We start from the raw sequence: 12,870 nt of genomic DNA, 5'->3' as shown, positions 1-12,870 counted from the left end.
CACATTTTCTAATCTTAATTAGAAGTGATAATGATTTAAAATTTCTTAGATGATATAAATAAACAGCTTTTACATTAAATATACCTCAGTAAACACACATAAAGCAAAATTTTTATTTTGAGTTGCTACTTAATTCAAGATATTGATTTTAGTGAAAACAAGATGGCACACACTGTTCTAAACGAATCTTTTGACATTATACTAAAAGGTTGCATGCAGAAAAAGATAACCGCTCAGCAAATCGGCTGGGGATTGTGTTCTTATTTTCATTAAAATAAAATTCCTGGATGAAGCCACAACTAAAAATGAAAATAGAGTTATATAAATAAGTTAGAAGTGTTTTCTGTTCACTTGCTGCTAAATAAAATTTTGAATTTTCAAGTCTACCTTCACTATAAAGCTCCTGAAAAACTCTATTTTTGAAATGCCTCTAAAACCTGTAAAACGAACAAGTGGAAGCTCTCCTTTTCAGGGAATATAGTTCTCAGTGGTACTAATGAACAGTAAAAAAAAAAAAATGAAAATTTTTAAAATTGGCATTTTTGAGAAAAAAAAAAGATTTGTTTATTTATTTACTTATTCAGTTTTTTTTTTCTTTTTTTAAGATTGAAGAAAGAAAACTGAAAACAAATATTTCAAAATGTTGCATATCTGTTGAAACATAAAAAAACCTTTTAAAAAAAATAAAACCACAACAAAGTAGATTGTGCCATTCCCGAGATTATGAAATTTACAGATTTTGTCGAAAATCGCAAGCGAGAAATGATGCCTGGGGCGCCCGCTTTGGCAGCCTGTATCTCAGCCCAGGATTTTTTATTTTATTTTATACATTTATTTATTTATTTATTTTTTCGTGGGCAAAACCAAAATATAGTCAACTCTTGATAACTCCAAGTCTTATAACTTCAATATTCCTTTATCTTGAAGTTTTCATTTGGTCCCAAAATAATTTAGTACTTTCGATACAAAGTTGTCTCTATATCCCGAATGAACTCCTTTTAAGTCGAAGTTTTTACAAACGTTTTGTTTTCAATTTATTTACAAAAATAAAGATTTAGTATTCATCAGCTTGTATAGAAAAAGATAATTTATATGCTACAAAGTTCTGTAATGTGCACAGTGTTGCAAGAGTGCATAAAAAGTATCCAATTGGGCTACTTTTGCCTACTTTACCACCTCCAGCAGCAAATACTATCAGATTTGCAAATAATATACTGCAGTACCTGAAAATCCTGAAATGTGGATAAGTCGAATTATGTTTACAAACTTAATGACATTTTAAGATGTGACAAAAATAATAATAATAATAATAATAATAATAATAATAATTTTAAAAAAAACAGTCAAAAATAACTTCCTTTTTTGAAGCATTTTAAGAAATTTATTCTCTGCAAATATACTTTCATACAGTACTAAAAACTGATTTTATCCAGACTATAAGCATTATAGTCTATCTATTATGCACTATTTCTGGGGAAAAAAATATACTCTTGAGAATTGTGGAATAGGAACTTCTGATAACTCAAACTACCGATTACTTGAAGGTTTTGACCAGTCCCTTGGGATTTCGGGTTATTGAGAGTGGACTGTATACCCTGATCTTACTTTATCAGTTTTAACATACGTTACATTCAAAAAAATACCAAGACTATAAAGGTAATGCCTTGGTCTAATTGACATAGCTTCTACGATACAATAGGTAAGCAGCAAATTACAACCCTTAGGTCAGGGTTGTGACAGAACTACCCACAAAGTACTGACAGCTTGGTTATGACATAAAGGAACTGCAGTTTTATTCTTGTGCTAAATTAATTTTATCTACCAGTTTGTTGGTCATCTCAGCTTCAATGAGACCATCCATCCTGCCTCCAATTTTGTCATCAACTGTTCCGGAACAAGGACAAAACTGCAATCTGGATGTCATAACCAGGCTGCCGGTATTTTGGATGCATAAAACAAGAAATTCTAAAAATGTACCTGAATCCAAAACTTTATAGCCACTGTTGTAGGAAGGAATTCATTAAAAGGTAAATCAAAAGAAAGCTCAAATTGATCTCCAGATACAGCAACATATGCTAAGAAATAAAGCCAAATTGAAATTTCTATATATATATATATATATATATATATAATCTCCCAAAAATAAATACACAAGTAAAATGAAAATAATAAATGAGTTGTCTTTAAGCTATGTGTTTCATTTAAACTTTTCAACAAAGAAGATCATTTTAACAACTGAACCTAAAAAGCTAGGAGTATATGCCTAACTTTTATGTATTAGTTTTGAACCATTAAAGTAAGAGATAAAGCAGAACACTCAGGTTTGCCACTAAAGTTAATGAATGAAATTTCCTCACTTTTCAAGCTTTTTAAATTTATTTAAAGGAAATATTCCAGGTTAGTGGATATCAACTTATCCTTTCTTAATTGACTATAGTTCAATTTTATTAACCTAGAAATGCATACCAAACAACAAAAACTGTTGTTAAAATTTTTGTTAAGTTAAAACAAACTTAAATTATTTTTACATTGACTATGTGTAAAGATGAAAATATTACATTACTTCGTAAAAATTTGAAAAAAAAAAAAAACTATTTCAAATTGATTTTTTTTTTTTTTTTGCCCAAGGCCATTCTAGCGATAGACAAATGTATAATAAGTTAAGGTGCACACATTTCGATACAAATGCACAATGAGCATAAAGAACACATGAATTAACTTATTGTTTATGTAAAAAAAAGGTTATGATTGGGTTTTGGCAGTCATGAGTTATTATTATTTGTACTTCTTTGTGGGGCAAAACACATCCATGATCCTTTGCATCACTTCTTTGACCGGATCTACTTTCACTAACAAATCAGACAGATCACTTGTCATTGCTAAAGAATGGCTCAAAAAATCAATTTTCATGAATTTTCAGTGTGAAAACTTTTGTCTGTGTGTCATCAATGTCAATATCCTCGTTAGTTTAGTTCTCCTTTGTTAATGCTAAAAGCTCTTCTTCCACTGAGCTCTGAATTGTGTGAGTTAACTTCTGGAAAGAGCTCTGGAACCAATTGCAAAAAATGAATCCAGTAGCTCAAGCTCACTTAATAGCACACCAAAACAGATTAATGCATGTTATCAACAATCTCAGGAGTTTGGATCTTGAAAGAGGAGAAAATTATATCTGTTTGAAAAGCTGCATCTGCGTAAAATTTAAACCAGGGTTCAATTTGGATAAAAAATTTCCATGACTTCTCCAAGGCTTTTTCATGACTTCATAAAAATTTTCATGACCTTGTTACACGAAGAGAAGAGTACTATTTAATGTCAAAGTTACCAATTTTAGGAAATGGGCATTAGAAAAACTTTTACATGAGTGGCAGTACGCCTTTGGAGCACCTACTTGTGACTGAAAAAAAATCAGTGCACACTGCAGAAACTAATAAATCATTCTTATTTGTTTTTATCATATAAATTCACGTAAAGTAAAACTATAGTGAATGCAATACACTGATGTTTAAATGTCTAATAATATTTAATAAACAGGGCAGAATAGTAATGAATGGGAGAAAAATTGAAAGCGTCATTACTAAGTTTCCAATAATAAATTCACTTCATAAAAACACTGCCCTTTGGTGTCAATAGTGCATCTAATCACCTATGTAACTTGACTATATATGCGTTCATCAAAGTAAAGCCACATTTTTCAGTAACTTCCATTTTTCTAAATCAGATATTCCAGCTGGCCACAAGGATCAGTTTTGTAAGCTCTATGTTGGGGACACTGTTTTATTATTAGAATTCCCCTATTTCTATGTTCTATTGCCTGAATAAAGTCTTCAATTTCTAAAGCCTTCAACATATTGAGATAAACTCTAATGAATTTAATAATTACAAGTAGTTGAAACGAACTCAGATGCTTTTACGAACTTGCTTTTTTGAGGGGGCGTGGCAAAATCAAGAACGTGCATGTCCACTACTACAGAATATAAAAATAAGAAGTGCCGAAAGCAACGATGAATTCAAAATTAGTGATTCCAAAGGAGTAAAATCACATTACAAAAAATGGCGAGCGGCTGTTACAGAAGCGGATGAAATTGGATTCCAAAACTCGGATTTGTTTTTGAGATCATTCAATTTACATGCAATATTACTAAATCACTCAATATTTCTAGCGCTCTTTTAGCTATTGTTATTTTCTTATTACCCAAGACATTTTTCCATGACTATAAAGAAATTTCCATGACTTTTAATGAAAATATTTCGTTCGAACACTGAAAAACTCAACCGTGTAAAACAAAAAATAATGGTGTCAAATCTTAACGGCATAAAACAAACATGCATAAATTGAGATGTGTGTGTATATATATATAAATACTAGCAGTGCCTGCATGTTGATGCCCATGATAAGAATTTAATGGAAGTCCGTCTTTGTCTCCAGAACCTTCTTTGTCTCCAGAACCTTGGAAGATGTTGTCTTACCATGGTCACAAAAGTTCTTTGGAAACAAAAGATCAACCTTCCAACAGGATTCCACACCTGTACACATAGCTAAAGGCACTCAAGATTGGTGCAAGACACATTTTTCGGAATTCATCGGAGCTCATGAATGGCCACTGTATTCCGCAGATTTGAACCCAATGGATTATTCTGTTTGATCCATCGTGGAGACAAGAGTGTGTGCGAACTCTCATAAAACCTTGCCATCCCAAAAGAAATCCTTATGCAAGGCACAGGATAAAATATCAGTAAGTGAGTTGCGGCCCAGAGACGAATATTTTGTGACACGTTTAAAGTTCTGTATTAATCCTAAAAGTAGCCCCTATGAAAATTTGTAAATATATTAGATGAAAGAATGTATTCATATTTATTTTGAAGTTTGGCTGTAATATTTTCATTAGCATTAAATTTATGGCATATTATGTGTGTTCAAGTTATTTCTTGTCACCCTGTACAATTTTTATATTTGTGTATGAAAATTGAAAATCTTTTTGTACATGTATATGAAAAGATTTCATTCTGTGACTGTGATTGTTTTACTTGGAGTTTTCCAAATTCTAACCACTGAAGAATCCCCCTTCTTAGGGAATTTCTTTGTTTTAATAAAAATTTGAGTCTCCTAAACGAATCAGGAGAGTTGACAGCTTTGGCATCCGATTCATCCTCTAATATTATTGAAATTTCGAATAACACAGGCAAATTTTACAAAAAAAAAAAAAAAAAGTTAATAAAAGAAAAAAAAAACTCAGAAGCATAAATTTAAAAAAAATAGTTACTTATTTAACTACATTTTGGTATCCACAGCAGAAAATCATTTTTTCAATATTGTGTGGGTTCAATTTTAGGTGTCCAACAACATAATTTATTCAAAGGTACTTGAATATGAATCATTTACTAGCTGTGCTTAGTCTCATATTGCTTAGCTCATTTTTGTTTTGCATTTTAATATTGCAACCTATTGTTCATTAGTTTTACTTTATCAAAGCATTTGAAGAAAAAATATAAAAATATCATGGTTTCATGCTTTAATCTAGGAAATATTATACATTTCAAATTCTATCTAGAAACAAATATAATTGTGGAACTTGTTTAAAAGTAGAAAGCTAAATACATTGTAAAACAAACTTCATATTCCATGAATTTTTAGCTGCCTTAGTTGAAATTTAAAGGTTATTTTAGTCCTTTAAAAAACTATTAAATTATAAATACATTCCAGTATATAGAGCAAAAATAAATGTCTTAAAATGTGCGAACTTTGCATGGAAAACTTCAAAAATTTTAGTTTTCAAACATGCATGTGTGTTTGTGAACATAATAATAACATAAAACTTACTATTTTCCTGATGTTGTGAAGAACAGTCAATCCAGTTATATTCATTCGCTACAGTTACTAATTCAAACTCTTTTAAAATCAAGTTAATGTTCCACGTGTAAGGCACAAAATGAAGTATGTCAGGGCGAGATTTGGAAGCCCAGTCTTCCATCAATGCTAAAATGGATTTGAAAAACACAATTTTTAGATTTTTTTCTAAGCAGTTGCAATCAAATAAACATTTTTTAATTATTCAGACTATAAACTATTTTACCAAATGGCCCCATAAGTATATATTGCGTAAATATCTTGTACTTATTAATTTTAAAAGTCATAAAAAATGCATGCATGTCAGCAAACGATTCATTTTGTCAATGAACATCTTAACTCATTACTTTGCTACCTCATAACTTTGAATTTGAGATTTAAAATTAGACACATTTTGCGCAGCCTAAAACAACTTGTTCCAAGTAGAACAGGTTAGGTATCTTATTTTTTACAACAAATTTTTCGTATTTCAATTATATTTTTTATTGGAACTAGGGAAACATTTTTCTTTCTTTTTAAATCCACATTTTAAAAGAATACTAACTTTAAAATCTGAAACATAATTAACTAGCATGCACTAACAAATTGTACGGTACGATAAAATCATTTTTTAAAAAATCCTAATTTAAGCATTCTATATGAAGTTGATCACTTTTGAAAAGAAATTGCAATAGCATAGCTGTTATCTCTTTTATAACAGCATTAACTTTATTTATATTTAACTCCCAGTTATGAAAATAAAAAAAAAAATAAACAAAAACAAAAAAAACCTAGAAACAGTGTTTTGCTAAGCATCAGTTTTGGATGTGTGTGATATTCATTTAATTCCAAAAACAAAATGATTTTGTACAAATATTTTCAAATCAATTAGGCAATGAATTCTTAGCACTCACCATGGAAAAAATATTTGTGGGCATAAATAAGATGCACTGTAGTTTTACATCCAGTTAAATTACTAGTCCAAACTTGATGATCGTTCCATATCCTTGGATATTTCACTTTCACATCAAACTAAAACAAGGAAAAGAAATTGTTTTTTAATTCAATTATTTTGTCCACTTAAAAATCTATTTTAAGGACCTGTAAAAAGTGGGTTGTTACGCAGTTATACAGAGTAATACACTAGAAATTTCTTTAAAAAACTATGAATAGTATATTGATATTTTAAGAGATAGTATTTTATCATTGCAACTAACACACATAAATTTAAAAACACACATATGCATAAGAGGCACTCCAAAACATGTAAGTTTTGAGTTAGTAGTCAGTAACCAGCAGACACTAAATTTAGTGCAGTATAGGAATGTGTTGCTCATGAACGAATGGGCCAAAAAGAAAGAATCCTTAAAATGAACGGGTCCGTTCTTTCACATAAAAAAAATGAATGACCATTCTTTTGAACCGTGAACAGTTCGGAACATTGTATTGATGCACTTGTGATAAAATTGCATCTTTTTTTTTTTAATTACATTCATCCTCAAATTTTCAACTCATTCAATCTCCCATTTCCTTCCTCTCAGAGTGCAGCACAATATATTCCTTTCGAACCTTTTTACTTTCAGAACTTCTTTCCTTTTCCTTTTTCCCTTGAGCTCTCTTCATTCTGGTTGGGGATTGGCTTCTTGACGTCCATTGCTGTTTCTGGTAGGCTAAAAGTATCTCTCGGGATAATCCGGCGAAGAGCAGCATACCAGAGTTTGTTGATCTGAATTCCTTCTTGCTTTTTGTTGAAATTGTTGATAAGTTTGAAAATATTGATTATTTCTCTGTTTAATCTGGCATAATAGTGGGAAGTCCTTGAAAGTATTTTGGTTTCTTTGAATTTAATGTTATGGGTCCCATCACTAAAAGTGTGTTCCGCGACTGCTAATTTCTCAGTGAGACCCAGACGGCAATTTCTTTGGTGTTCTTTTATTCTTGTATTTATGCTTCTTTTTGATGTTCCAATATAATCCGCGCCGCAGGAACAGAGGATCTTGTAAACTCCTACAGCAGACAAAGGGTCTCTCACATCTTACATTGATTGTAGTAAGTCGCTGATTCAATGGGTAGGCTTGAAAACAGTCTTGATGTTGTGTTTGCGCAGAAGATTTTCGATTCTGTCGGCGTTGTCCTCAACGTAAGGGAGGTAGGCTGTAGATTTGACAGGTTCTTCTTCAGGTGGTTGTTTTTCAACTTTGGGGTGGAACGCTTTTTCAATTTTTTGTTTTGAAAAGCTGTTGGCTTGGAAGACATTTGTGAGGTGGGAAAGTTCCCTCTGAATAGCAGTAAGTTTGCAGATTCTGTTGGCCCTGACAAATAAAGTTTTCAAAAAAAATAAAGAAGGAATTAAGATCAAGAAACTCAATGGCATGCTGCATTTAGACGGATTATCCCAATAGATACTTTTAGCCAACCAGAAGCGGCGACAGACGTCTAGCATCCAATCCCCAACCAGAATGAAGAGAGCTCAAGTTTCAGCCAACCAGAAGCAGGATGAACTGTCATCAGCCCATCCCGGCCCAAAAGGAAGGGAGAGCTAGCTCTTCCCACATAAATATCGACAACATTTCGAAATCTGCATCAGTTGCTAGGAAGTCGCGTCCCTGGAAACTTCGACCACCACCACTGAAGATGACCGCCAGAGATAGGGTCAAAACGTTTGGAGTAACAACACTCGGACTACGACACAACAGCTTGGAATCTCACAACATAATTGATACCAGACATGAAAGCCTCCATTCTTAAAAATAAAATATTATTTCCCCTTTAGAAAAGTCTCAAAATTCATTTTATGAGTTAGACTTGCTTAGATTATATATTTTAAAAAATTACATTGCAACTGTAACAAAAACCCTTTAAAGCACCCCCCCCCCCCCCTGAATGGCAGAAATTTTACGGAACAAAGGCTGCTCAGAGAGGTTTCCTAAAATGGAATTTTCCCCTAATTTCCAGATTAAATGAGCCATAAATAATCATTTTTCCTAGTACAGTGAAACCTGTGTAAGTTGACCACTTGCGATGCATTACTTTAGTGGTCAACTTAAACAGGTGGTCAACTTACAAAGGTTGATTTATATGGTAATGGCTAATTCCGTACCTGATAAAAGCGATCAACTTAGACAGGGGTCATCTTACAAGGGTGGTCAATTTCACAGGTTTTACTACATATAAATATTGATCAGAAATTTTAATTAGAGTTATGTATCCTTTTTTTTAATCACCAGCAGTTGATGTCACCAGCATGGAGTTCAAAGAGGAAAAAAATAGCTCTATTAGTTTCAGTGGCGTACCAAGACAGATGGGGGCCTGGGGCGCTACTCGAAATGGGGGCCTACCTGGTATTAAAACTGAAGTTTCTCAAACTATGTGTACGTACCATATATTACAGTAATTACTTTAAGTGGTACATTTTTACCTATTTCAGGTAGTGTTGGTTTGATTTCGGACACTATTGTAAATACCACAGTAAAACACATGGTTTTAAGTAAAATTAAGTAAATACTATATTTTTAATAAAATTGTGATTTGTCAGAAAATATCAAAAACAGAAAAAAGTCCTAAAATTATATAGTATCTTAAAAACTTATTGCATCTGAACATCCAAGTACAGTGAACAGAAACGTTTAGGCATTCCAGATTTAATTAATTTTAGGATAAAAATTGGCTTTTACAGAAAAAAAAACCCTTTACTATTCCTTTGAGTAAGACAACACCCAGGGAACTTTTTACCTGATAACATCACCTAATCTCAGAGAAAAATATTTTTTAAAACATGCTTACCTAAATAAGGATGAAATTCACACGTTCACAGTCTAAATAAAACTTTTCTGCTAGGTCTCACTCACAAAAAAAAAAACCGCTCTTTATGTTCTTCAGACAAAAAAAACTCTGGTATGACCCTATACTTGCCTGGCGCGTTTGATTTAAGTGGAGAAAACGCTCCGCGCGGCTTCGCTGGTAGAATTAAAAATATTTAATGTTCGACAGAAATTAAGACAAAAAAAATTTGCGTATGCGTGGGTTTAACTAACTAATCCGATTTCTAAAGCGAAGAGCGTAATTCCCCCCCCCTCCCCCCGATTATCTGACAAAGGGCTAGGCATAGGCGGATTTAGGACTAAGTTCCTGGAGGGGGTCAGGATCTTTTTTGAGCAACATTTTTAATTGCCCCCCCCCCCCATGTTTTGTTTTGTTTTCCTGTGATGAATAAGGCCATGCTTTACCTTTTTTTTTTGTGTGTCGTTTTCATTAATGTGTGTTTTCATGCTGTTCTTTTTGAATTGACCTTAAGAGGGGTGACTGGTATCAAGAGTGACGCAGGGCTCTCTTTTAAGTTGGATATAGAATATCTCCAATTTTAGGGGGTTCGGGGGTTTCTCCCCCGGAGGATATTTTGTAAAATGGATATAAAATTCTGCATTTTGAAGCCTTATAAGAGTTAATTGGATAGACGAAAATTTCAGAAAAATATAGACAAATTTTTTTTAAAAAAGTTTTATGATTTAAATGTGCTGTGTGATTTAAAGTTAACTTTAAAAGAAATGGTGTACAGATTTAGAAAATAAGTAACATGAGAGTAACATACTACTTATTTGAACAATTCATAATTTATACACTTGATAAGAAATAAAATTGAAGCACACTTTGCTCAGGAGTTTCAAAGACTTGTCCAACTATTTTCAAGGTTTGGTTGGTTAGATTGGGTGTTTTGGCACAAGAACCCTAGTAGGTTACACTGCGCCAATTCTTTTCAAGGATTTTAGAACATTTAATAATTTAAGGCAACTCATTTGCACTTTCCAGTCTCTGAAATTGAGTACTAGGTTATACAGTTGTACGGTCTTGTTCAAACTTCGTAAAAAAACAGCTATTTTAAGTCTAAAAGAAAAAATAAACTATAGAATTCTCATTACAATAATCTTTTTTTAAATTATAAGCAGTGCAGAAAACGAAAAGGAATGGAGGTAGTGTATCATTTTTTCCCCGGGCTAAACAGATTAACAATATGCAGTAGAAGCAAGATAAAAGCAATCAATAGAAAAGAATTTCCAAAATACTGCATTCGGGATTAAATAAATAGCAAGATATGAAACATGTGAGTCAGAAAAATTTATTTCAAGCAATATGTTACAAACATAAGAACCATGATTTTTACTTTTTTGATGCAGGATGTAGCAAGCAGCTGAATTTGACATATTTTGGCATTCCTCCCCCTACCATTTGTTAGAAATTTTAAAATTTAAGGTTTGTAGCCACACGTTTCCAAATATTCAAAGCTTTCAAGCTCTTGAAAATGAAATTAGTCTTTTCAAGCACTTTCCATTTTTTAAGGAGCGAATGATGCATTTTTTGCGAGTTACCGGCTCACTTCAAAGTAGTGACCCTAAGCTATAGCTTGTTTATCTTATAGGCAAATCCTTCCCTGTATGTAATTCACTCTTGCCTGCAGATTTTTGTAATTTTTATGAAAATTCGTCAGTTTTTACAGTTAAAGGGTTTTTACAGTTTTACCAATCTGAACGTGTGAATTCAGAAGGTTCTTCAAAATCTTTCGTCTGTAACAACACAAAATATCTAGTTTTTGAAATCACGCAAATTGAAAATAAACATTCTGAAAAGAAAGAAAACAAATTATAAAGAGTAGATCGTTTTGTTAGCGCAAATGAGGGAGGAGGGTTTCCTTTGTTTTAGGTTCTAATTTGTAAAAATAATCGTCAATTATTATAAGTGTTGCAGCTGAATGCATAGCTCGTTTAGCCTATAGTTACATTTATATACTTGGCCAAATGATTTTCAGTCAAATGGTGAATTAAGACATATTTTCAGCACCCCAGTGACAGCTGTACTATTTGTATTTAATGTTCTTTTTTTTTTATTTCTCCCATCAGAAAAGGACATTCACGAACCTCTTCATTTTCATTGAACTATTCAAAAAAAAAAAAAATTTTTTTGTCTTAAAGTTTTGGAAGATGTAATGTTACTATATGAAGTCCTCCCAAAACTGAGGGACATTGCCCTCTATACCCCCCCCCCCCTCCTATAAATCCACCCATGCCCTTCTGAACTATTCAACAAAGAAAAAAAAGTAATATTTTTTAAAAAAATTTTTGGAAGATATGTTGTTACTACATAAAGTCCTCCCAAACTGGGGAGGCATTGCCTCCCTTTTCCCCCCATAAATCCGCCCATGGGGCTAGGAACTATTTCTTTTGCTTGGCCGCAGCTCATTTCTCCATAGTCAAGTAAGCTTGCAATCGAGTATAGAATGGATAGGAGGAGGTATTATGCAGTCAAGGTCAAAAGTTCCGAAGGATTGACCAATTGAACAGTTTTACGCTGTTGAAAGGGGCATAGCAAAAAGGAAGTCCCCTTTGCTTGAGTCAGAAGGGGTCCGATAAAAAGAAAAATTTATCTGACTGATTTTTCCAACGCCACAAAGGATAGACAACTTCTCATTTAGGAATGGACTTTCTTGGTTATATATGTTTGAATTTGGTTTCAAAAATAGTGTATGAATTAAGACTAGACCATCGTAGTCTTAATACACAAAATAAAATATAAAATAGATATTTTAGCTGTATACTGTAATGATCAAAAATTATAAACGTGCATCTGTTATGCATTAGTTTTTTTTTATAAATTGTTCGAAAAAAAAAATGCATAAAACTTTGCTGAAAGCACTTAACAAAATAAAAGCAAATGATTTTTATAGGTTTAGTTAATTTAAAAATTTGGGGCCCCCATTAAATTCGTGGCCCAAGCGCTAATGTGCCTTTGTACACTAGGACGGGTCACTATGAAAAAAAGTCATATTTAACAAAATTTATGATATAGTATACTCGCATATATAGGTAAGTGATTAATATTTCTAATCATGATGTATATGACAGATCTACTGGAAAAAATAAGATACAATTTCGGGGCTTATGTCAAAGCGGGGCCTGTGGGACATAATTTGCCCTCTCTTTGCTTAGGCAAGAGTCACTGAGAAAATATTCATTCTACATAAAAAGTCAACTTTTTATTTATCTAAACCATGACAT

General features: G+C 32.4%; 1 protein-coding gene across 1 annotated transcript in view; it reads right to left on the bottom strand.

Annotated features, from left to right (window-relative positions):
* Positions 1 to 12,870, bottom strand: part of LOC129233623 (bridge-like lipid transfer protein family member 1) — a gene marked incomplete at both ends in the record, with an annotated part of 120,068 nt that overhangs the window by 84,579 nt on the left and 22,619 nt on the right. The window contains 3 exons of the mRNA XM_054867598.1: positions 1,978 to 2,075; positions 5,819 to 5,974; positions 6,739 to 6,856. Of these exons, the coding sequence (XP_054723573.1) occupies positions 1,978 to 2,075; positions 5,819 to 5,974; positions 6,739 to 6,856 (372 nt within the window). The remainder of the gene's footprint in view (positions 1 to 1,977; positions 2,076 to 5,818; positions 5,975 to 6,738; positions 6,857 to 12,870) is intronic.

The sequence above is a fragment of the Uloborus diversus genome, unplaced genomic scaffold, assembly GCF_026930045.1.
Source record: "Uloborus diversus isolate 005 unplaced genomic scaffold, Udiv.v.3.1 scaffold_553, whole genome shotgun sequence".
In the NCBI taxonomy this organism is placed as follows: Eukaryota; Metazoa; Arthropoda; class Arachnida; order Araneae; family Uloboridae; genus Uloborus; species Uloborus diversus.
The sequence above is the reverse complement of the archived record's forward strand: the minus strand, read 5'-3'. Positions and strand labels throughout refer to the sequence as shown.